At 25.8% G+C, this 27,156-nt stretch overlaps 2 protein-coding genes across 4 annotated transcripts; one reads left to right on the plus strand and one right to left on the minus strand.

Moving 5' to 3' along the window:
* Positions 1-671: 671 nt before the first annotated feature.
* LOC129984803 (ADP-ribosylation factor-like protein 16) lies at positions 672-5,716 on the plus strand. The gene is made up of 3 exons (XM_056094760.1): positions 672-715; positions 2,459-3,026; positions 5,506-5,716. The coding sequence occupies exon 2, from the start codon at positions 2,487-2,489 to the stop codon at positions 2,994-2,996; it is 510 nt and encodes a 169-aa protein (XP_055950735.1). The 5' UTR covers positions 672-715; positions 2,459-2,486; the 3' UTR covers positions 2,997-3,026; positions 5,506-5,716.
* Positions 5,717-9,588: 3,872 nt separating this feature from the next.
* Positions 9,589-22,370, minus strand: LOC129984699 (leukocyte receptor cluster member 1-like). Of its 3 annotated transcripts, none has more exons than XM_056094639.1 (8): positions 22,284-22,370; positions 22,068-22,131; positions 21,611-21,710; positions 19,743-19,859; positions 17,765-17,882; positions 13,262-13,319; positions 10,546-10,666; positions 9,589-9,947 (listed from the first exon to the last, which is right to left on the minus strand). In XM_056094639.1, the coding sequence occupies exons 2-8, from the start codon at positions 22,088-22,090 to the stop codon at positions 9,678-9,680; spliced, it is 807 nt and encodes a 268-aa protein (XP_055950614.1). In that variant the 5' UTR covers positions 22,091-22,131; positions 22,284-22,370; the 3' UTR covers positions 9,589-9,677. The 3 variants fall into 3 exon arrangements, with proteins under 3 accessions (XP_055950614.1, XP_055950615.1, XP_055950613.1); XM_056094640.1 differs by having other exon boundaries at positions 13,262-13,316; positions 22,249-22,304; XM_056094638.1 differs by having other exon boundaries at positions 22,249-22,304.
* Positions 22,371-27,156: the final 4,786 nt, after the last annotated feature.

The following is a 27,156-nucleotide window of genomic DNA, read 5'->3' on the forward strand; positions in this document are numbered from 1 at the left end:
GCGTCCTGGCCTAGGAATGGCACGTTTTCCCCTTGATCTGGGATTCAAGTCCTGGTTCGGACATGGTTGTTCTTCCCCTTAGTTCTATATGTGGTGTATGAGAGCCCATCTGTACAAAGGGGTTATGCGTGCGATTATGTGAGTGTCATCTTCTTATGAGCTAGCCTTCTATCCTCGGGTGCTCAGGGGCCTTTAACCTTAGAAGCTACGGCACAAACGCGGCTTAAATCGCTGCTTTCGTCAGCGGGCTTGTCTATGACAAGTGCATAAGTGACAACAACAACAGCAGATCAAATAGATTTCTCGATGTGGAATGAATAACAAAAACTCTCGGTGGCAATAAAATGATCAGTAAAAAAAATTTGTAGGAGTTATATGCTTTAAAAATTTGGTGTCTTTTAAGAATTTTTTCTGACAAACTTACGGAATGATCTTTGCAGAGAGAAAGTAACCAGTGCCCAGTGACCAATACGATTCTTTAAAAAAGATCCAAGAACATTGTCCACAAGAAGAAGAATTGAATTATAATTTATTTTAAGTTTTTTCAGTTCTATATGTTTCAAACAACATAAATTGTAAATCGAAAATTATTTATAGGCATTTGCTGTAAACGAATAAAGTTTCTTTATATTTTATGAAATTTTGCTTTCGGGAATGGAAACAATTTTTCATAAAAACAAAACTGAAACTGATCGTATTGTCAAACTTTTTGCGGGTGAGTGTTATAGAAAAATTCAACCAATAACTTTTTAAATTCGGGAATTTTACTAATTGACTTTTTAACAAAAATTTCTTAGTCGGTTTTAATTTTATTTATTTATTTATTCTTGTTTTATTCTGTAGTATTTGGTAAAACAATGTGTTTAATACATTTGTGCCTATAATAAAAATACAAAACAATTATTTATCTTGTATCTTATAAAGTTCTTCAATTGTATCTCAGAATAGAAATAGAATGTAGTTATCGATATCTCTTTGAATCCCAATCAGTTTTGGATTTTCTTAGCTTTCTTTGGTCATATTGTGGCATTTGTTTCAACGCCCTTCCGATTTTATGTTGATGATTTCGTATCGGCATAAAGACTTTTTAATTAATTTATGCATTTGCACTTGCTGTAAATGTAATGTTGGCTGTGAGATAAGCAATTTAAAAAGTTGTTTGATGTATAAATTGAAAAGTTAAATATTTTTCTTCCTTGCAAATTTGTACGGGTTCAGATTGCAGTGTGATTTTTCTCAATCTTATTTGACGAGTCGACATTTTTACTTTAAATTCTATCACATAAAAAATATTGTTATAAGTAATCAATGCAAGGTATTATGAATTTTAGTCGTATAAAATTTTGTCTGTTTTAATTGTACTGCAGAATGAGATTCGTAATGGACAAACTAGCTACAAAAAGTCTATAATTATAATTCTATCATCTATCATAAGTCTATAATTACCATTTATTGAGATATGAAACTAAAGTAACAGTAAGATACTTTAATGAAATTCATGCATACAAGTTCAACTTATATTATGTTTTTAATTGACATGATTTACTTAAAATATAAAACACACATATTGCAAAATATGCATTTCCAGTAAAAATATTTGAATTAGTGTAAAAAGAGATTATCATTTGAAATCGGCAAGAGAACTTTCCTCCGGACTATTTTTGAATACCCTCAAATACAAAAAAGTTTTTTAATGTGTTAATAATAAATATGTTATTTAATTTAGAAATGTTTATACAGTTTTAATTTTCTTTAGATCTTGAAATATAAGATTTAATGCTTTTCTATAATATTTAAATTTGATTAAATATAAATAACTGATATGAACATTTGTATAAATGATAGAAATTCAATATTTTTATCTTTTTTATATACTTTTAATGCAAGTCTAAATTAATTATTAAATTATGTATGGCTAAATTAAATATTACATTTTTAAGCTCTTCCATAAAGAAAAACATCAAAATATTGATTTACAATTACTGATTTATAGAATTTATTTTTATTTTAAAATATATTATTATTGGTAAAACTTAAATAATATTTTTAGTAACTTATATAAAGATGTTCTGTTTAATTTAAATATAAAGATGAAGCCTTTATTCAATTTGTTTCTTAATGAGGGACATTTTTTTTTCTTTACAATAAAATCCATATATTTTTAAAAATTCTCTGATTCTTGAATAAAATTTTATTTACTACTAATTGTAAAACAATATATAAATAAAATTTATTGCAGGAAGTAATAAAATTATTTAAAATGTTACTTGAAATTACACAACAAATGATATTTAATGATTTATGAATGATAATGAACCTAAATAATGCTTCATGAAATTAAATTTAGTTTACTGGATAAAATTTATTTTAGCAAATTTTATGCTTTCTCTATTTAAGTAGAATTATTTACTCACACATCAATATTTTCCCATCATTAATGTTTCATTTATTTTTTTAGGCAAATTAAGCATATTTAATATCTAAAGATGATTGTCTGCATTGGCCCAAAATCTGCTGGAAAGACTCTTTTGTTACGAAGATTGCAACAAACAAATATACACTGTGACCCATATAGTGAAATATTTTCAACTATTCCAACAGTTGGTGTGAACATTGCACGAGTGAATCTAGCAAAAAACAAACAAATACAGGTAAATGAACTCGGAGGCTCAATGGCTCCTATTTGGCATATGCATTTTGATGGCTGCCAAGGTGTCATTTATGTGATTGATGCAGCTAACATGCAGCAAGTTAGCTGCGCTTGTATATTGCTTTTGGAAATTTTAAAACATGATTTATTGAAAAAGGCTAAGGTTGCAATTGTTCTTAATAAGACTGATGTGAATTCATCTGTACAAATTGCAGAAATGAAACATTTACTGAGATTAGAAGATACATGCACCCATTCCAGACAAGAAATTACCATCATTGAAGCTAGTTGTTTGACAGGAAAAGGCATAAAGGAGCTGAAACAGTGGCTATTAAAAATTTTCTGAATTTTGCACTTAAATGTTTGAATTCTTAAAGTAAATATGGCATTTAAAAATCTAAAATACAAATTTTATGTATTGATATATATATATATATATTATAGATAAGTATTAGATCATGTGATATATTTAAATAAAATATCATCTTTTTTTCTTTTTTTTTTATGTTGTTTCTAAGATAAAGAATAGTGTGTGTTTGTGTTTTTTTAATTATTTATTAATGATTGTCTTTTTTGTGTCTTGTTCTGTGAAATGATTGTAACTCACATTTAAAAAAATATGTTGAACTATCTATTGAATGAGAAAACATGTTTTAAACAAATTGTCATTTATTAAATCTTTGTATTCTTAGAAAATTAATTTAACATAATTTCAAAGCAAACTGACTCTTTTCAAATAATGAATAGAATCAGCTTTCTACTGAGATATCTGGCAATGAATATAATTCATCTAAGATTAAGGAAGGGGAAATCATTCTTAGAATAGTCGGTAATTTTTTTCCCTTTAATTTTTCAACCAAATATTATTTGATGTAATAACTTGTGACAATGAGCATTTTAAATGGTAAACTGAGGGAACCTAGATAATTCTCTAAACAGGCATAAATGAAAACATGCTGACCTGTTTGGATTTAAATATGAAAAACAGAAAGCTTCATCTCATCTACCTCAAGAATAGGCACATTCCATTTCTAGATATGAAATGTGCTTTCTTTGCCTTTTTTCTCCCTGATTTATAATAAAATTGACTATTAAAAATGAGGACAATGTATGTATATGTTATATTGTATCATATACATTGTTATCATTACAACATAATTATATTGTAATGATAACTGTGCTGCAGCCTTAGTTTTTTTCTTTGGCAGCATATGTGGTCATTTTGCACTCTACATCTGATTGTATTTAAAAGATTAATTACATAATTTCAGCTTATAAGATAAGGATACTTTCAGATTTCTATTCTGATACCAGAATTGTACACACTATATATATATATATATATATATAATGATATATCTTAATTTAACTTAAATCTTTACTAATTTTTATCCTAAATTAGCCCAAGTTAATTTATTCTAACATTTTCTCTTATTTCTTGATCCAACACCCATTTTTGTATTTATTTCTAACATTAAAAAAAAAATTGATGATTAGAGCGAAGTGATAAAAATCTTCAACCTTTCCCCAAGAAACACAAGATTTCCTTTCCAAAGTCAATATGTATCGAAGATATCCATATCAGAACCTCTTAATATAAAATCATTATAGGAAATAATGTCTGTCATTTTACTCTTGTGTTCTGGTGCGAACATACATGTTTTATCTTTCATCCCTTTGTAAAAATTACTACTCACTTGTGGCGAAAAAAATTGGTATTTATTCTAAAAGTTTCATTTTCCTGGCCATGCATCTACCAAAATATATGTAATAATATATATATATATATATATATATAAAGTCCCATCGTATTATTTCTGTACGGTTTTAAAGTGGAATTAATAATCTTGTAAATTTTCCATATCTGTACAAACTTTTTATTATGTTTATGTAATTTTAAAACTACATTTTCAATTTTCCAAACAAATCATGTCGCTGGAATTAGTAAAGCCTTGTTCTTTATATTAAATGAATAGAAATCTTATTGTAGCAACTCTTATAAGCGTACTTGAAAGCAAGATTTTGTGTTAGTTTAATCCTAAATTAAACTTCTGTGAACTTTTTGATCATTTCTTTATCATACAATGTCTGTTATTGGAATTAAAATGATATTACTGGATGATTCAAAGGTTCATTAACTTTGAAATTTTAATAATTTACAGAATAATATTGGTAAAGGGGTAGGTTGACATCCATGTTTGAAGTGACATTGGGTTTTATTGAAAAAAAATATGCAAGAAACTGACAATTTATATAACAAAAGCAATAATTAGCATAACAATTGATTTTTAACAAAGATTACATTCTTTATAAAAAATGCCCAAATGTTGGTAATACCTGTAATCAGGGAATAATGTTGCAAACAGCATTGTATAGCATATCAGTAGATGTTTGATGTTTTTGAAATTGCCATTGGATATTGTCTTTTAGCATTCTTAATAAGGTCAGATGATCGCAATAGACTTGCAACTTCGGGTAACTTCACAACCAACGTCATGCAATGAGGTTTACAAGATAGTTTTAGGATTTTTGGTAGCCCAAATTCTACTGTTATGGGAATTGATAGACCCTCAGAATGTGAAATGGGCTTTGTTAATCCACAACTATTAGACAAACAATCATCATCTTCCATATTTTTTTAATTTTTTCTTTAAATAAAATCTCATGTCATTTCAAGCATGTGTGTCAATTTTTTCCTGTCTAACTACATTATTCCATATATTATTGAATTTTTCAATGTTAACTGACTTTTGAATCACCCAGTATATTGAGATGTATTGGTTTATAAATCTAATGCCAAATGTGTTTTTCTTATGAGTAAGCTCTTATTTCAAGATTCATATTTTTTTATACAGATTTCTGATTGTTTTTATATCCATCAACCAAAAGTGTTCAATAAGGAATTCACAGCTGAAAAAGAGTATGTCAGAAAATTCAAGTAATTGTTAATTAATTTATAACATTACTTATTAAGATAAAATTTATTAGAGATGTAAAAATTAAATAAATCCATTACTTAACTTACTGATATTACAAAAGCAGTAAAGAACTGAAATGAATTTTACGAAAGGAAAATTTTAAAAATTAATTATATTTAAATTCTTTTATTAAATTATGTAAAGGTTTTTTTTTTTTTTTTTTTTTTTTTTTTTATTCAGCTGTCAAATATTTTTACTAACTTCAGTAATATACAAAAAAAAAAAAATAGAAAATATTCAGAAGTTTTGATATAATACTTTCAGTGAAGTAATTGCTTTGAAGCTCTATTCTCTCTATTTTTCTATGTCTTTGATTTGTATGTATAATTTAAAATTTTGTAATTATTTTTTATCTTTAATTGAATCAAAATAACATTATAAATATTAGAAATTTGAAAATAAAATTAAAAACTCCTGAAATTACCAAAAACAAAAAGTTGTTTTTCTCGCAAAAAAAAAAAAAAAAAAAACTGTTCTAATTAAAAATTAGTATATGAGAATATTTTTAAGTGGAATTGCCAAGTCAACACTCAAACCAAGTATTTTGGATTCCAAAAGTTTATCTTATCAATATCGCAATATATTATTTCAGTGCTTCACGAATTACATTTTCTATCTCAATTTTAGAATAAGGAAAAGAAAGCAAATTTTTTGTAACAACATTTAGTCCAGCTTTGTTTACACATCTTATATGAACATTAAATCACATATCTGTGCTTAATAGAAACAAAAATGCTAAAAAGTCAAAAATATTTGTTATTGGTTTCAAAATTTTCTTTCTTCCTTTTCAGAATTTTGAAAATTGAGATAAATGATATCGCTTATTAAGCAACGATTTAAAACATTGGTTTTGTTAAAATTCGGTGAAGATATTCAACTTTCGACTTTATTATTTTCAGGGTTGCCACTCAAATCTGGAAAAAATATTTTCTGTGTTTTCCCTATACGTAAATTTAAAACATGAGAAAATGCACGAATAGCACTTATATGCTAGTTATAATAGAATTTGGTTTTAAGGAGTGGAAAAACCAAGGAAAGGAAGCAACAATTTAACATTATTCGAAATAATAGCATATTAAAAGAAGATTTATATTTGCATACAGAAAAAAAAAATCATTTACTATGTGGAATTTAGCTAGACAAAATTTATATATTAAAGGGGGGATATATCACCTCTCATGCTCTTTATTGTAAGTCACACAAAATTAAAGACTTCTGTGAAATTAAGCACATAACAGTGTTGTTACCATGATGCAAATCATTTAATGATCACTTAACTAAAAACATTACAAACCAAGATTTTTTTTTCCCCCTTTCTTTTTTGCCAATTCAAGTATTTGGACATGAATTTCAGCAGATTTTTCAGTTTTATGGACCTAATCTGTAATAAATAAGGTACAATATTTCTATATTACCTAACGTACACTTTTTAGTTATTTCACTTTCAGTGAACATATGTGAAAATATTTCCGATATATCATTGAATGAATTAATTGACGATTGTGGTACAATAAGTTTTAATGTCCATGAAAATTCAGCTTTAAATTATTGTTCTTGAACTAAAAAGTTTGAAATTGGTTTAGTTTCGGACATTAATTCTGACATTTTTGGATTTGACCTGTCATTCATTTTAGATACTAAGTCTGCATCAATGATGAGTCTTCTGAACTGGCATGCACTTTTATATGTTTTCCTCTTTTAACATGAGTAGGAAGTGCTCATTTTCCCATATTACTTAGGCTTATTATCTTCTTACTAAATGAGCAGAACACAACTAATGGATTTTATTTAGTTTCTTGAACCCATTCTTCAAAATCAGGATTGATATTTTTTATCCAGCCAATTCATACTATATGCGGATTTTGAGCAGCTCATTGATTTAAAAATATTCTCTAATTTACTTTGAATAAGCTCACAGTTTCTCAACTAATAAACAAACCATTCATTGAACTCAAGTATGGTAGACTAACCACCAATGCACTACTTCCACAGAATGAATGTTGCTAATCCCATTCATTAGTTGCAATTTCGGAATCTCGTGTAAAAAAAATCAGCTGTCTCGTAAATCGAAACTGGAATAATCTAAACAAAAAAAGAGAAGAGACATGAGGCGAGTTTCTGCAACACACAATAGCAAATGATATTTCATTTTTTGAAACTATAACTACAATCTTTTACTCTTGCAATCTTGAGAGATGGCATTATTTGGATGGAGGAAAAAAAATAACAAAGAAACTTGAAATTCCCTGCTTTTATGAAAATTTTCCTGTGTTTTCCCTATGGCGTGGCAACTTTGATTTTATTTGATTCAAGTCCAATATATTGTTAGCTTTGTATTATGATCAATAAAATTGTTGTATTTGTTCCATAAAATTTTGCTAAACTTTCCTAATTCTGTCTGTAAATCTTTAAGTATAATTTTGTTGTATATGGAAATGCTTCAATACATATTGCAATGGAGATAATAAACTTCTTTTGATGGAACATGCATTTTCCTCCAAGAATTGAATTATTGCTTTAATATTTCTATTAAATTTTATCAATTCATTTATATCTAAATAAATGAAATGAACTTGCTTCATAACTTTTTATTTATTCAACTGTTAGTGTCAGTGTATATTTTTATGTATTGTTTTACATGGATATATAAGATTATTGTTGCAGTTTGAAAATAAAACTAAGAAATAAACTGTATTTGTTCTATAATTTTGTATTGTGTTACATTAATAAAAATAGCTAAAAATATTTCTTAAAAAGTAAAAACAAAAAAAAAGTAAAATAAAAACTTGTATTACATTACAATCAGGAAGAAATGGATTGTTCTCTCTTAAATTTATTCAATAATATCACAACCCTTCAATGAATCAAAAATAATTTCATTTTTTTTAATTAAAAAAATTAAATATACACATGTGCTATGGCCTTGGAATAATAGCATATGTGTATTTGTCTTGCAAATATATAGTTATTACAATATATCTGGAATAAAATTGTCACCATTTAATAGAAATTAATAACGCCTTAATTTTATGAAGAATTTTAATTATTGTAAGTTATAATATACATAAAAATCGAACTTAAGATTGAAAAACTAAATTATAACTTATGTGTGTTAAAATTTTTAAAAAAATCAGAAGCTTTCAAGGTTTAAAATGATTATCATAAACCAGTGGTATATATTAACACAAAGAATATATATTGGTGTCGTCTTTACTTAATAATCAGAGAATAATTCTTTATTCAATTGGTTTCTTAATGAAGATTTTGCTTTACAGTAAAAAATTCAAATATACTTGATTATATTTTATTATAATATATAAATTACTATAAATAATGCTACTTTCCCAAGTAAAATAGGATTATAAAGGTAATATTTTAATTGTGAACTCAATTAACCCTCCTAGTTTAATCGAAAACTTATCACCTTTTTTTGAAAAGAGTATATTTCCTTAAAGTTATATTGATTTTATGTATATATCTGCTATAAGGGTCGGTGTGAATTTCTCATTATACATAGAATCTATTACTATAGCAGAAACTTTTGTTGGGAGGGGGGGATTTGTTTTAAAATTACAATTATTTTTCATAATCAATATGAAAGTTTGGAAAAATAGATGTACTTTGAAAAGTTTTTTTAGTAATTTGTTACCAATTAAGATGTTTTTTAATGCTTTGAATAGATCTTACAAAGTTGCAGTGTATAAGACAATTGCCTTACACACACTTGGAATATCATGTAATTCTTTTCAAATTATCCATCCATACAGCTCTTATATCTTCATGTCTATAAAAAATTGCAGTTAATGAGACTCCCTCTACTCCCTGTTATTACACAACATTTCAGTTAATTGAGAAAATGCATTTTACATACACACACACTAAAAAAAAGCTATCAAAGGGTTAAATTCAATTTTTGGTGATGATAATAGAGAGGAGTAAACTAACAATTTATTTCTCATTATACACATATAAAAATAAAAATGTACATTTATTTGAATATTTACATAATGTGTACATATTTACAAAAAAAAAAAATCAATACCACAATTTTAATAATCTTCATGATACTTCTTTGGAGATATAAAATTGTTTCGAGCAAGATGTGGATTGAATTGAGAATTGTATTGTCTTGCTCTGTCATCTAATATAACTGGTTCTGATTGTGGTGGTCCTTTTCTGAAACTTTCTAAGAATTGCTGTGCTCTTTGCCTTTCCTCTTTTTCACGTTTAAGTCGCTTTGCTCGAAGTTCTTCAATTTTAGACAGCTTTTTGGATGTATCTTTCTTATTTTCACTCTTTTGTGCTTTCTTATCATCCACCTAATAAACATTCAAAAAACACATCTAAATTATGTAAAGTACTTCATTTTTGAAAAATATTAAGATTTTTCCTTTAACAGTTAAACAATTAAATGAATTAATAATACTAATATCTTGTAATAGTTAAGATATTAAAGAAAATAATAAATACCATTTTCAAAAGATAACATATAACTGCAAACAGAAAACAAAACACAATGGCATCACTTTCAAATTTAATATATATGCGTAACATTAAAAAAAGTGGCTTTTTATGAAGCAACTTTTACTCAAACTCTTTTTGAAACAGGTATATCCTCTGAGAATTTTCAATCTTATTTAATTTGTCACAGATAATCAAACTATGTTTTCATTTTTTTATAACCAGGAAATATTACTAAAAAAAATTACTGCAATTATAAAATGTTTTTTTATTAAAAACCAAGCATAAAATACATAATAAAATTCTGACAAAAAATTATGTAGGAAATTTCAATATAACAAAACTTTTTTTTTCTTACATTCATGAATTTTATAACACACATATAATAATTATTTATAATTATTCAAAACCAAAATATAAATTCATTCAGGTAAAAATAATGAGTGAAAAACTTACTTTTTTGTAAATGAAAAGCTCTTTTTCACCATGTTTCTTTTCTTTTATAGATAGGTATTTCTTCATCTCATTCATAGGATCAATCTTAGATTTATATTTCTCATTAGGCACTTCATCTTTCCTAAAAAAAACACACATTTAATAATTTATAAGATGAAAGCTAAGCATAAACTGATGAAAACTTATTACCAAAGTATTTTTTTTAATTAGAGATAAAATGATTTTATATTCAGATCACAAGCAAAAAAAAAAGAAAGAAAGAAAGGATTTATGACACTCATCTTTTACATGAATTAGTCAATTTTTAAAAAAAAATTTCCCCTTATGTTAAAAATAGCAAAATAATCTTTTCATCAATATGTATCTAAAAATGAAAATGCAAATTTGATTTGCACTTAATATAAAACCAAATTATTTCATAAATTTTCTCCCATTTTTGCAGACAAATACAATGAAGTATAAAGATAGGCTTATTTGTAATTTCATTGTAATCAATCCAATAGTTAGTTTTTTATTAACTAAAAACTTTGCTCTTGATCATCAGAAAGATTTCATTTATAGTGTTATTATTCCTATTAAATGATGTTTTATCTTGATTCAAAACAGTAAAGCAAATCAAAAGGATATTCACCCAACCATGACGAGTGGTCTAATTTTGTCATTTTTTATTTCTTATGAAAGTTCATGACCTTTAGATATGTCATTATCAATCACTTAAACTCCATTTCTTAGAGCAATTGAAAAAATATTATTTCACTGTACATTCTCTAAAACCTCAATAAAATTCCATAGCCACAATTAGTACTCCAGTGTGGAAACACAATTTTTTGTTCTATTTCCAGTTTGGTACACAATTTGATTCCAGAAAACAATTTAGAAAAGTTTTGTTTGATATGAATGCTCTTGACCCTAGATACATCATCAATGGTTATCCTTTCCATTTTGAGAAATTCTATTAAATAAAACTGACAGCGTTTTAAACATAAATAGCTAGATCAATTTTGGAAATTAATTTTGCTACTTTGAACTGCAGTTAATTAATCAAAATGCACTAGCATTAGTACACAAATACTATATCTATCAATAATAAGAATCCGTATTATCTGTCAATCTCCGACTGTTTTGGGCTGTACAGACAGAATATTTGTCTTAGAACTACTAAACTTGGCACATACATTCTTTGGCAGATGCAAATGTGCACCTTAGAGAGATTTTTTTTTTTTTTAATTTTAATTAAAAATCACCAGCAACAACATTACTAATATCAGGTTGGTTGCAGGTTCTATCTTTTATTAAATAATATCTCAAAATTGAAGGTGGGAAGAGTAGATGATGATTAATGATATAGACAAGTGTCATAAACTTTCATATGAAATAAAAATTACACAATATGTACTGTAGCCTTACACTAGGTCTATGTCTTTAGTTTCTGCAATTTTTTAAAACTATACTAATGGTAGGTGAACAGCTGGTTCCCAAAGACAGCTAGTATTAGGAACTCTGTTAAATAAATAATTATTTACACTTCTAGTGTTGAATATTCTTAAAATAGTCAACAACAGGGTTCAGTAAACCCATATATGGTCAAAATACACAACTGTAGCAGTTGCATTACTCTTATCTTCTCTTTTGGATACTAGATGGCGATACCTGATTAGGCCATCCCATATGTCATCCCATAGTGCATTGCGATTGTAATTAGAATGAGATGTGATGCTGAACTGTGAAGTCGCGCACGTGAATGTCTTGTCTTTGTGTTTGTGCTTGTTTAGTGTGTGAATGTGATTATTAAAAGAAATATTCCTAAAAACATTCATCCTGTTGCTTCCTGCATGGATCATAATAATCTACATACCACCACACAACAAATTTTATCTTCCGATTCAAAAAAAAAAAGTTCCAAAAAAATTTCTTAATCTTGTCTCTAAGAATTTCCCTTTTATAAAGATATTTTGTAATTTCATCCACTTGTAATCTAAAGGTTAATATTTACAGAATATACCAAAATTAGTGATAGTACATGATCTGAAAATTCTAAAAACTGCTTTTCTAGAAATGAGACATTTATTTCATACAGTAAAATAGAATCACTACAGAATTATACAGTAAAATAGAATCACTTTGTTATGGAAAATTTTTAATGTTTGATTCTAGTTAAGTCTGATTTTTAAAATAGTATATGAGAAAATTCTGCAATTCTCTATCTATTTTAGAAAATAATATTTCCAGTTATTCATAGAATTGAAAATACTTATAGAAATCATATTTTCAACTTATCTAAATAATTAAAGCTTTAACAAAAAGAAAAATTACATAATAAACATATGTGGCACTTTTTTTTTATTTATATTATAATCAATTATACAGAGAGATAATGTGTTTCTGAAAGTTGTTATCATTTTTATTTAGTAAATTTTCCTTGACAGGGGGAATCATTGAAGATGCTAGTTAGAAGTAGCAATAAAAGAGTTCAAAGCTTAGAACTAATTAACAGAGAAAAAAGGATTTATGAAACATTATGAAATGAAAAAGATAGTAATTATGAACTAAATTAAATAAATAAGTATTTTCGTCATATTCAAACATTTTTATAAACATTTTTAAAATTTTGTTTAATAATAGTTTTTACAATAAAAAAAAATTAATATGTAACAGCAATATTATATTTTTGTTATGATTATGAAACCATATTAAAATGTGTACAGATCATACTTACTCTGATGAAGTTGAAGATAATTCCTTTAAATTTCCCTTTAAATACCATGGAGCTTCTCCTAAGAAATATACAAATTCAATTCAATTAATAAAAAATGACTTGAAAATACTTTGAGCAAATTATATTAAAACTATGAAATTTCATAAATCATTTTTATAACTTTAATAATTTTTAAGAATTGCAAAGCATTCACATTTAGAACAATATTCCTAAAATTCGTTAGAGGCGCTTATCATAAAGTTATTAATAAACATTTTTTTTTCCTTGATAAATATGTAAATGTGTTAGATAAAACCATATATCATCATTCTGAGCATATCTTAAAATATAAAAAGGTAACAAATTCAGTGTAATATTTAAATAACTATAGATACTTCAAAGATTTAAAAAAATATTTTAGATTAATTTTTTTGTTCTCTTGACTTTATTGGGAACATTTGGGTAAGAAACATTGGGTCCAAACATTCTTGAATAAAACAGTGTGCGTGCGCGCGAGCACATGCATGCATGCGTGTGTATGTAACATAATTTTGCAGATGTGTGGATGATAAAGAAGGTACTTCCTTTTGACAGGAGGGATAATTTTTACACATGGAGAAGTTCTGATAAGCATCTGTTTATTTCGCAACACAAGAAATTTTGATTCGGATTTCTTTCACACATGTCATCGTGGGAAAAATTTTAGAATAAAAAAATAGGGGCTAATTTGTGATTAAATAAAAAGGAAAATAATCAAGATATAAATTTAATTAAAAGATATATATATATATATATATATATATATATATATATATATATATATATATATATATAAAACAGTATAAATAATCAGAAATGCTGAAAATTTAAAGAAAATTATGCATTATTTCAGAATTTTTATATTAAATTGACAAATCATTATGCAATTCCCACACATTCGTACATGACATCTGAAATTTTATTTTTAACAATTTTTTTTCCCCTTAATAAGTTGGTAATACACTGAAAACTAATTTTTTCCACAGCAAAGATTTTATTATATTTAATTTATATAGTTTAGTATCAATACAGAATAAGAACAAAATGCAATATCAATATTTTAAAATATTGTAGCATCAATTTCTCTGCTTCTCTCCATAAATAAAGAAGTTAAAATATTATGTTTAATTCAATCAAATATTTTAGAAAATTATAAAGTGAAAATCAGAAAGGTATTTCATCAGATGAATCTTTTATCATAGAATTTAATATTCTTGAATCACTTTTATATAAAAAAAATTCACTGAGTACATAAATAATAATAAAAAAAATGAAAATAATATTAATGTCCAAAAATTTTAATTTAAAAAAAAACTATTTCAAGTATACCACTTTTTATTAAATTAGATTCCTTTTACAAAAATTTCAATCAGTTATTGTAATTCATTGCATTCCCTTAATATTGTAATTGAAGTTAATTAATATACTTTAAAAATTTACACACAAATAAAAATGAAAGATATGAGATAATAACATTAATCAGTGAATAAAAAATAAGAGTGCACTTATTTCAAATATCTTTAAATTAAATATTTGATGCATTTTTAAAGAATGAAGATTAAAAATTAATGATATGCTTTAATTTATATATTATTAGTAGCAATATGTTTTGAAAAATACAATATTAATGTTCCAAGACATATATTTTCAAACCTCTTCCATTTTAATTTAAAAATTATATTATTTCTTTAATATAATACACAATACTGACAGTATTTAAAATTATATATGGTTATTTAATTTAAGGAAGTAATCTCGGAACATATAAGATAATATATATTACACTATTTGGACATAACTGATTTGTTAAGCCACAAAATTTTTACATATAATAAAGATGAATGAATGTCGGCACTCTATGTTTGACCTAGAACTACCAAGCTTGCCACAAACATATATTCTAAGGTAGGAAAACCTTGGAGCATTTTTTTTTGTTTTGAAATTTTAGTTAAAATTTCAATTAATTAAAAGTTAAGTGAAATTCTGATGTTATTCTGCAAATTATAAATTAAGTGTTTTAACTTTTAAACTAAGCAACTAACTTTAATGAATTTTTAAAAAATATTTTAACAATATTTGCCAACAATTTATTTCACATAAAATAAAAATAATTAATCTGCATGAGCATGTTACACATGTATGAGAAAAATTAATTTTTATCATGTTGCCAAAAGCTCAAATTAAAAGATTAAATTAAATCTTACTGCAAACTAAACCTAAGAAAGTATAATTTTCAGCATATCTGTATAAAATGAAATAAATATGAAACATGATATTTTCTGGAAAAATAAGGGGAAGAAAATGTTTTCTGTAATCATTTGAAATATCTATATTACAGGTTCAATAATTCTGTATTATTAATGAAAAACATGGTTTATATATATAGAATCATGTTTAACAGCTAATTTCTAAACAGTTAGTATTAGGCATATACATTTAATAAGGAAATGGTCTAAATGATGTAAACAATTATATATTTTTTGAGTCAATAAATGTTCAGCTGAACATTTATTGACTCAAAATTTTAAACATACCCTCTGTCCTGTGAATCATATTTAACAAATTATTTTTAAGATATTCATATGTTAATTTAAAAAAAAACTCTACTGTTTTGTGTTTATCATTATTCTATAAAAATGTGCAATTTTAGACCTTTCCATCTGTTGTCTTGAAGAAAATGTGCCAATCAGTGCCCAAATCTGATTGGTCTTAAATAATGAAATTGCAGATTATTCTAAAATAACAATACTTAAAACTCAGTCAAATTTGTTCAGAAAAGATTGAAACATTATATTGTAAAGGTTATTTCACTGCACATGATTCAGAGATTGAAAAATTTTATAAACTGTTAGATTTCATAATTATTTTTGGAAGTACATTTATTAGCTGTAATCAAATAAAATATTGTTATTTAAATCCCCTTGGAAGTAAAACTAAAAACAAAATTTTATGATATATCAAAGAAATTCTTATTGAATATTTTTTGAGATATTGAATAAATTATAAAAAAATATTCTGTAATACACACAAGAATTCAGTAATGAGGGATTCAATTTTTTGTACCTATATTTTTTTTTAAAATGTGTTTGTTTCAGGAAAAAAAGTTTTCATATTAATTGAAGTAAGTCTTATCACACTGTAGTTATTCACTTTTTATCATTTCAAGTTAAAACTTTCCGAGAGATGACAGAAAATCAGAGAGATACATAGTACAATGAACAGAATATTATAAGGCTTCTATAATAGTATGAGTTGTATGATTATCAAAATTTGAAGCTTAAAAATATTTTGCTGAAGAAGCTACTAAGAGACCAAGTTACATAAAATATATCCTGAAAATATAGTGAGACACATTAATCTTGGAGATATAACTGGTTGCTAAAGGGGGCTAGTATGAAATAGAAATGAATAGGATCATAAATTGCTTGTTAGCATCACTATTTACAAATGTCGCTTTACAGGATTTTTTTTTTTTTTTTATAACAGCTCAAAAGCGAATTTGCAAAACAGCAACATTTGGTTGGCAGGATTGATGGAGTGATTGGTATATAATTTCAAATGATAGGTATTCCTCTCAAACATTCAGCCATAATAAATTCCAGTAATGCATTTCTCAATTGAGTCCATACTGAATATACACTGAATACTCTACTAATGCTTCTAAGCATGTATTATTATTAACTGAAGTAATTTGAGCAATTATAACAAGCACTGTTAAGAAAAAATACTTGCCAATGATGCCATAAAGAAGTGATTTCTTTTTATATCAATTAATTATGCTCAAGCATTTGAGGACCTCAGTTTGAATAGAACTGAATAGAAGAGTTAGAAATTAATATACAATTAAGAATATACTTTGTCCTTCTAGCAGTACAGTTTAGTATTCTATGTGCTAGAAGAATCATTTACAATATTGCACTTATTGATGAGGAATCCATACAGAGATTCTTACAATTAGATTATCTATTTTGTATAGTTTTTAACATCCGAGTTGCTATCTTAAGTAGTCCAATCAATCAATTTTGCTGGGTGTTCAAGTGATTAGACAGAATTCTCTTATGGTTATATTTGTGCCTCAATAGATCACTCAAACTCCAATATATATATATATATATGTTGTGAGATATCATACCACCTATTAAACCTTTCACCAATGAATTCTAAATCAAACTGTATAAATACCAAATAAAAAGTTTAAACTTCTTTTAACTCTAGCATAATTAACAAATATGTTGATAAATCTGCTTGTGAAATGTGGATAATTTGTAAAAAAATATCAGTAAAAGATATTGCTACACTTTTAACTTTCCTAAACAATCTTTTAATATATCCACTTTTTGAATTAAATGCATCATTGCTTTTAAACATATAGTTTAGTAAATATGACAATGAAAGAAAAAGAATAATAAATTACAGAACAAAATTTTGCTTCTACTATAAGATTATAAATGAATTTTAAAGTGGGGAAAAAATATTATTTATTACCTTTAGCTTCAAGAGTGCTTTGACCAAGATATGTTAATAATCCTATGTCCTTTTCATATTTTTCTTTTATTGCTTTTTCTTCTTCTTCATGTTCTTTATTAGTCCCTCCAACAAAACCCTAAGATTAAGATACTCATACTTTAATAAATTATTCAATTAATATATAATCAAACTAGAAAAAAAACTTTGTTTAAATAATATAAAATAGAAAAAAAATGGAAACTTTCAATTAATACACAATTTATTTTAAAATAAATATTAAATATTTTTCTTAATAGAAAATTTGACTATTATCTCTATTAACAATAAAGCTGAAAGTGTGTGTTTCTCTATATATGTTGACATTCTATAGACCAAACCGTTTGTCTTAAAGTTGCCAAACTTGGCACACCTGTACTTTGGAGAGTTGAAATGTGCACATCAGAGTGATTTTTATTAGAAATTTTAATCAAAATTTTAGTACCTGTATAGTTTGTGAGACAAATAAAAGTGAAGTTACATGCTATGAAGTTTAGAAGATATTTGAAGTGGATATTTACATTTTTACTGGCATTGTGATTTTATGGGACTGCTTTCATAAGAAAAGTTCATGTACAAAATAAATAAAACTTAACTTAGACAATTAAAACAACATGGCAATAATGTCAAACTATTCAGCAAATTCATGGATATGAAATTATCTAATGAGTTATTTGAAATCAAATATAACCAATAACCATGACTAATAAGTCAGTTGCTTGTAAAAACTAGCACAATTAAAAACAAAAAAAAAAAAAAAAAAAAAACTAGTATAAAATCTATTTTTTAAATCTATTATATAATTAAATAAAAATTTAGTGCAAATTATATCATTTTATCTAAAACTTTATGTATAATTCTGTTCTCCATCTTTGAAACTGAAACCTTCTTATACAGCAGCTCTATCTAAATATCTAGAATTATATGCAATATTAATAATAAATTATGCAGATAATTTAATGTAAAACTGCAGTTTGTTATCAACTGTAATGTTGTAAATTTGAAATGGAAATATAAAATGTATAAATTTTTTTCTAAACTGTTGGGTAAGAAGAGTGTCATAAAGAAGGCATTAATTAAAAAAGAATGGCATTAAAGATTATTCTTTTTCTCTATAGCATCACAACCTCCAATAAAACATTCCTTAAATATAAATAAAAATTTAATTAAGCATTACAGTACGAGAAATAATGCAATCAACTACTGTTTTCTAAAAACCAAAAGAATATGTTTCCAATGACTGTAGGCAAGAACATCTTTTCACAGAGTGATTATAATCAAAAGGCATAAATAACTATTGTAGTAAAAAAGAGTGGGAGTAAGATTTTTTAATTGGAATTATTAAATCAATCATCCAATACAGAAATACAATTCCCAGTTAGTAGATGTACTAGAGAAAAAAATTATACTCTGATTTCTTCTCATAAGAAACTTTGATTCAAATAAACAAATAAATAAATACATGTATGGATACACAGAATTGAAATCAACTGCCTTAAGCAATTTGTCCTTTTTTAGGCAAATATTTTTTTTTTAAATTATATATTTGTCAAATAATTTACAAAAACTATTCAATTAATGAGTTTTATCTCCTCATCTCCTTTTTCTGAAAAACAAAGCATCCTACCTTTGTAAAGAAAAATATCAAACCAAGAAATAACATAGCAAGATGTAGGATGGAAAAATTTCACAAATTTTTGCAGTAGAGAAATTTTTTTATACAAATTAAATTGTTTAGATGTTATATTGTATTAAAACTAATAATTAATACTAACAGTAATTTTTGCAATATAAATTCACTAAAATTTTCTTAACAAATTCTAAGAAATTTTTTAATCTATTAATTCTAATAAAAATTATCCATAAAATAAAATTTTCAATTTATAAGAATTTTTAAAAAATCATTTATTGCACATAAAATCTACTTTAAATGCTTAAGTGTAATGAACAGAAATTATACCCCAGATTCTTCAATATCTTTGAAAAAATTCAAGTGCCCTCCAGCATCTAATTCATCACTTTTTTCTAACTCTCCTTTAGCTTTTTTTCTCAGTAATGCTGTTCTTGCTTCTTGTTCCTAAAATGTATACAAATAAATAATGTTAAGGAATGGATATTCATTCAATATATTAGAATAGAACGATTTTGATTATTTAGAGGAATATTCATAAGCAATAAGTTTCAATTTCTTTAAATATAATAATTACATCACTTTATTGTACAATGTAGTGGGAATTTCTAAAACAAAAGGATTTGAAACTTTAATAAAAGGAAGTGATCAGCTACAATTAACAACTTACAAAATCTGCCTTAAAGCTTTACTAATATGAATATTATGGAAAATAAATTAAATTGTTCATAACGGTATTTATTCATTAAATGACAATTATTACAAAATTATATACTGTCCAAATTATCTATTAAAAATATTTAAAAATTATTTTAAAACTGTTCTGAAATATATTATGCTCAAATCAAAATATAAAACTTCTGCTGAAAAATACGATGTGAAAATTATCCCCCCCCCCTCAATTACATTAAATTATTAACTTCATTATTAGAATGCATATTATCAAGTTCCATTAAAGTTAAATAAAAAATAAATTAATGCAAAAAAAACCAGTAAGGTCTCTTAACTATTTAAGCTTATTTTTTTAACAAATTCTTATTTTTCTTGCATAATATTGTGATAGTTGGAATATGCTATTCAAGGATAAAATCTTGCACTCATGAACCAGAACAATGGAAAATACTGCATTATACAAATATATGAAATATACTTATAATAAAAAATATTTTGTGACATTTATTCCTGTATATCTTCTACTTAGTGCTAGACAGAAATTCTAGAATGGCAGTCTGAATACGTTTTGATTTAATCCTTGATATACTTGTCCAAACAAACTAATAATTGAGACTCATAAAAGAAATGTGACATATATTAGAAATATTTTTTAATTGTTGTTACAATACTCATGATTATCAGATAGGTGGTATAACTACAACTTACTTTTAAAGAAAATATTACTTCAAGTATCTTACATGAATATATGACCAGAATGAAAACATGTGTCTCAAAATTATTATGCACTATTTTGTAGTTATTTTTTTAGTACTAATATATTCTTTGGAAAAACTAAAACATTCCAGAACAATCAATGCAAAGTGCCTTTTTTATTTCTTTTAATCAAAATGATATCTAAATTATAAGAAATTGGAATTCATCAAAAAGTGAACACTAACACAAAAAGAATTGAAACTGTAGCTTTAAAACATAAAAAAAAAAAAAAAAAAAAAAAATCAACAAGAATAAACCATACCATATAAAGCAAATACTTTCAAGGCTATTAAGTTTTCTTTTCTCAAATGACTCATAATATTTAAACTTTTTATTTTAAAAAATGCTGGATAAAGCATTAAAAAAATTATGAATTACTATTACAGAAATTTTATTGCTACTAGAGATTTTGTAATTCAATTTGAAATAACTCAGAAATTAGGGAAATTTTGAATTTTTTAATAAAGGGTATTCAATTTATTAGACAGGACAAAAAAAAAAAAAAAAAAAATGCACTTCCAGAATTTACAATTCAAATTTTTATGAAAATAAACTTTACAAAATTTGGGAAAATGTTCATTCATCTTATTTCTTTCTTACAAACAAAATGATAAAAAATAAATAAATAAATAAATAAAACTTATCAATTTGCCAATATATTTTAAAATATCACACATTTTATTATACTTTAGAAACAAAGCACTTATTTGTGAAATGTGAAAACATATTTTGAAGATTGTCATGCTGAAATTCTAATACCGTTAACTCACAGCCAATTGAATTCGACGCTTTAATTCTTTCTCTTCTTCTGCCGCCTTTGCTTCATCTCTTCGTACACGAGCAATATTATCCTTGGTTCGAACATGCCATCTAAAAATAATTTTTCAAAATAATGTCAGTCCATGATGTAAAGATATTTAGCTTCTTAACCACTCTGCCTATGTTATACATGCAAAAAAATGTCCTTCTAAAAATTATAAGTTAAAGTTAAATCTTCAAAGGCATTATAATTTGATACAAAATTACACATTATTTATATCACCTCAAGAATTCTATGTTGAATCAATTGGAGAGCACATTTATGAAATGGAAGATGTCGTAGAATTAGATAACAAAGAAAATAAAAAGAAAGTGAAAAATCGCATTATCCAACAAAATAGTTAAGGAATTAACGGCACTTTTTTAAAGCAATAATATTATTAACATGATTTCCAAAGTAAGACAAACCTTTTTTTTGGAAGAATATTCATCCTTATTTAAAATGTTGGATAAATTTTTCTACTACGAATACCTAAATAAAGAAATGAGCAAGTTAATGAAATTTAAAGTTCACAAAACTTATGAAAAATCATTTTTCATAAGTCAAAATAAAAATGGCAAAATTTAATAACATAAATAAATGAAATACTTCTTAATGCAATCAGAAGAAAATCAACAAATTACCCAAATAAATCAGTAATCTTGGTTAAAAAAAAAAGTAAATAATTGTGTTCGAAGTTACAGTTAAAGAATTCCAATTATAAAAATTTCCACAAACGCACACCAAAAACAAATATATGTCATAGTTAAAATTGGATTATATTGAATACAATTTCAAATAATTTAGTACAAGAATAAGGAAATAAAACTTTCTAGATTATTAAAAAATTAATGACTACAAAAGTGCAGTACTTCTTTTAAGCTCAGATTCTAATTTAATATTGGCATCAACAGAAGTGAATATCGAGAGAACGATTTCTAGCTCAGAAAATTTTCAACTCCGTTAACATTGGACGATTGTTTTTTCGCTATACATTTCTCGCATCAACCGTTTGAGAAGTATTTGTTTTTCAGACCGTTGTTTCTTCAGAAGAAAAACTTCACCGGACATGTAAGTTACATAATTTAATATACAATTCATGTAAATTTTAATCGATTATAAAGAATTTTATTTTTCTCTCTCGTCATCTTAAAAAGAAATTGACAATTATTTATGTTTAATCCGAATTATAATATAAGTCTTCTTGTTGTTCACTTTTTTTTAAAAAAAAAAAATATTTTTTTTTGTAGTTGAAATGGGAGAACGCTACAACATTCATTCACAGCTTGAACATTTACAGTCCAAATACATTGGTACTGGGCATGCTGATACTACTAAATTTGAATGGCTTGTAAACCAGCATAGAGATAGTCTTTCATCTTTTATTGCTCATCATGATATGCTAAACTTCTTTGCCGTTGCTGAAAATGAATCCAAAGCTCGAATACGATTTAACCTAATCGAAAGAATGTTATCGCCATGTGGTCCACCTCCAGAGAAATCCGAGGAATAACAATTTGTTATTGAACATTTGATTCTATGTGTTGTTTCATTTTGTCTTTTCATTTTATAGTGAGATGTATGTATACTTTGTTCCGATAAAATCTACAGAATTTTTTAAATAATCATGCTATAAAGTATTTATTTATACATTATTCTATTACACTTTATATGCTGTACTACTATAGTCTTATAGAAATCATTATGAGAAGTATGTTGTTTAAATATAATTATCTTAATTTAGATGTAAAGACATCCACATTTATATTCTTATTAGTTGTAATTTACTTAATAATTCTTTTTATATTTTGTATGTAGAATTTGCAAATTCTAACTCAGTTTTGTTTCTAGGATTCATATTATGATTATATATAGATAGTAAATCTATTGCACATGTGATGGTCTAAAGTAATTTCTAAAATGAGAACGAAAGAATTATCTCTTGAAATATTCATTCAGCTGTTTTAATTTATTAAAGTTTTTACATTATTTAAGATTGTGATTCATTATTGTTTTTAAATTATTTTGGGATATGTGTTTATTAATTTCTCAGATATATTATATAATCTGAATAATGCACAAGAGTAAGAAAAAAAATTGTCCCCTTTAAGTATGTAAATTATATTTTAAGGATATTTTTCAATATACTTCAATTAAAAATTTGAAAATATCCTTTTTTGCATTGAAAGAAACTTCGATGATAACTTCTAAGTACATAAAATAAAGTGTCCCATAATATTGGAAATAAAAGGTGTGAATGCCTTTACATTGATAATATCTGCTCAAATGGGACAAAGCTGATATCTAAAGTCTGAAACATATATTTATCCTTTAGCCACTTAGTCTCAAATGTAGAGGTAGGTCAGTAATTGACCACCTGTAGTATAGGGCCAACTGCTTAGAAAAGGATATTAGTTTGCAGAATTTGTCAGTAATGTGGATGAGTTATGTTTAAGACAGCAGTCGGCCACAAGAAATCGTTCTGATACTACCTCATTCAGTGATGGCGGGGTGGTCGGCTATAAACAAAAAGAAGAAGCCACTTAGTCTCAAATAATTAAGACTCTGTCAAATTTCTATTGAGATAAATACTCATGGTTGGTAACTACAATTATACGGCTGCCTGTCAATGAAAAAACTGCTAAAGTTTATTATGTTTTACCAAAATCATGTGGAATGAATTGTAATTTTTGGAATTGAAACCATACATTTTAATTTAGTCTGTTCATTGTTTAACTACATCAATTAGCTGCTACATCTTTGAATTGTAAACTAATAAATGCATGAAGAAATTCTTAAAATTAATAATTATTTAAATCTTTATTATCAGGGTCATAGTTTAAGAACTTTTATTGTCAGTGACTAATTCATCTGTTTTAGCCTGTATTATCTAGTCATGATCTTAGGATAATATGACATCTCCATTTAATCAAAGTAGCTTTGATATCATTTAAGGTATAATGTCTGGCCAATTCCAATGTTCGTGATAGGGTGCCTTTTTGGGGAAATTGACGCATAGTTTTGATTAGCTTAGAGAAAAGTCTGCAATAATAGCTAAACTACAAGCACATCACTGTAAAATTTTCATTGAGATAAGATAGAATTTCTGATTTACATGTCAGTTTCAAAAATAATTTTTATAATATTTCTTACAAGTCAGAGAGATAGAAAAGTCCAATTTTGTCATTTTATTGTTTATTTTTTAATAATATTTGCTTTCATGTACAAAGAGAAGGTACTGTAATTGTCAAAAAATGTAAGCTCAAGAATTTGGATGAATCTCAACCCTTCAATAAATCTGAAAAATCATATTTTTGAAATTATATCTGTCAATATGATGATGTGATTACTCAGAAACACTTAATAAAATTTGTTGCATGGACTTTACACCAAATTTAAAGAGTTCTTTAAGTAAAGAAATTTTTAATGAACTCTATACTTATAATGAACACAAGAAGTATATATGTTATCCGACATGATACTATCCAAATGGTAGAACTGTGCAAATCTTTCTACAGCATTTTTTTTTTTTTTTGTCCCTAATGATTTGTTAAGCCCATATTGCATGCATGTATTGGGCCTTAACAAGCTGCATGATCATACAAAATAGATGTAGATTCAAATCTCAAGTATGCAATAATCTTATAATTACCTAAATATAACAAACCATTACATCATCAAATAATATGAAAGACACTGGTTGGTTGAATATTCCAGCTATGTTTAAAATAGATTCATAAAAAAGTCTATACCATAAAAACTAATTATTATTCATGCTCCTATTCATTACTTGCACATATAAAAAAATAGACTTCAAAGCAGAAGTTGACTAGAAAGCAAAACAGCATAACAATATGTTATAGATAATTCATATAAAAATTTTGATGCCTCATCAAATTAGTAAAATTCCACAGTATAAACACCTCAAATTAGTATTTCTTCAGAGTTTTGTAGAATGTTTTTCTCCCTTCACTTTTTTTAATAATTATTTATTCTAAATACTGGCCCATAGCCTGAATCATTTACATTACTGTAAGTCTTAATAATAATAAAAGAAATCTTTTTAAGAATTGCTATTACAGATATGCACCATTAAACAGGGTGCGTAGCGTCATGAAAAGTGCTTAAATTTGAAAACTATTTTTAAGCACCTTAAAAGTGTTTAATTTTGAGAAAAGGCTTAAAAAAGTGTTTAATTTTCTCATAAAGAACGAAGATTTTCGTTTTGTCTCCCTCCCCCCACAAGTTGATTATGATGATTCGAAATCACGATCGTAAAGGCGTGTTTACCGGATGTACCAAAAAAGAAAACAGAAGGGAAGAAAGAATCCAGTGGTTCCAGTAAATAGTAAGATAACCCTTAATGGTTCTTTTTCTTTTCTTTCACTTTTTGCTCCCTTTTTCTTCAACAATTTACATTGCCATTTATTAAAATACTAGAATAGTTCTCCGGAAAGGGCAGTAGGAGATATGTCTGTGTCATACTTTATGCGATTTAAAAAACGTACGAACTTCAATTTTTAATGTTTTAGATGCTGATGAATTTTTTTTAAAGTTATACTTGATAAGTAAGCAGGGCCGCCGCGTGGGTATTAGGCGCCCTTGTTCAAATTGAAATTTGGCGCCCCTTTATGGGGTTCTGTTCACTCATATAAAGTGCGGGAAATTATATGTGAAATACTATTTTATAGAATTCAAAATTTGACTTTCGAACTGAAAAGCTTTAAAATTATAATATTGAAACACGTTGTCTTATTGTTTATTATTATGCCATAAATTTTAAAAACAAAACAATGATAAAACATTTTTTAAGTAAAATATAAAAATTAGAAAATATATTCAAATATTGATTCTCCTAGCTACAAATGTTCGTATCAATTCCTTTACATTTAATTTATCAAAAATTTCGCTCTCTATGGATATAATTGACATGTCCGATAATCTCTCCTGCGCCATGGTAGATCACATGTAGTTTTTTATAATTTTAAGTTTTGAAAAACTTCGTTCTCCAGTAGCCACCGAAACTGGCAGGGTTAAAGAAACCCGTAAAGCTATTGCAATATTTGGAAATGTATCGGTAAGATTGTTTTCATAAATATAATTTAAAACATCAATAAGTGACATATCCTCTTTGGTAAAACATCGCAAAGATTTTATTTATTCGATCAATGTCCTTTTCATTAACATTTTTAGTATCCGCTAATTTTTGTTCTAATTCTTTACAATGTTTTAAAATTTCATTGTCACTCCAGTTTTTTAAATTTGCTATATAGTGTACTTACCTTGTAGTAATTGTAATGTTCTTTTAATTGACTGAATCTTTCAGTAATTGAAGAAGTAACAGTGTCTAATATTATATTGTAAAATTCAACCTTAAATTTTTGTCTTGGATTGCTGATTGGTTTGTCGGTTTGTTCATCTTGAAATAGTTTCTTTTTTAACCTGTTTTGACTTTGAGGAAAATCAGTATCCACCCCCAAATCATCAGCAACGATACTTGCATATTCATACGCTTCA

Source organism: Argiope bruennichi, chromosome 9, assembly GCF_947563725.1.
Source record: "Argiope bruennichi chromosome 9, qqArgBrue1.1, whole genome shotgun sequence".
Taxonomy (NCBI): Eukaryota; Metazoa; Arthropoda; class Arachnida; order Araneae; family Araneidae; genus Argiope; species Argiope bruennichi.

Excerpts from the sequence above, each read along its gene's own strand:
- LOC129984803 (XM_056094760.1), top strand. The coding sequence starts at position 2,487 with ATGATTGTCTGCATTGGCCCAAAATCTGCTGGAAAGACTCTTTTGTTA.
- LOC129984699 (XM_056094639.1), bottom strand. The coding sequence starts at position 22,090 with ATGAATATTCTTCCAAAAAAAAG. Across the intron at positions 21,711-22,067 it reads AATATTCTTCCAAAAAAAAG|ATGGCATGTTCGAACCAAGG; the intron begins GTTTGTCTTACT and ends AATTATTTTTAG. Across the intron at positions 13,320-17,764 it reads AAGCACTCTTGAAGCTAAAG|GAGAAGCTCCATGGTATTTA; the intron begins GTAATAAATAAT and ends TATATTTCTTAG.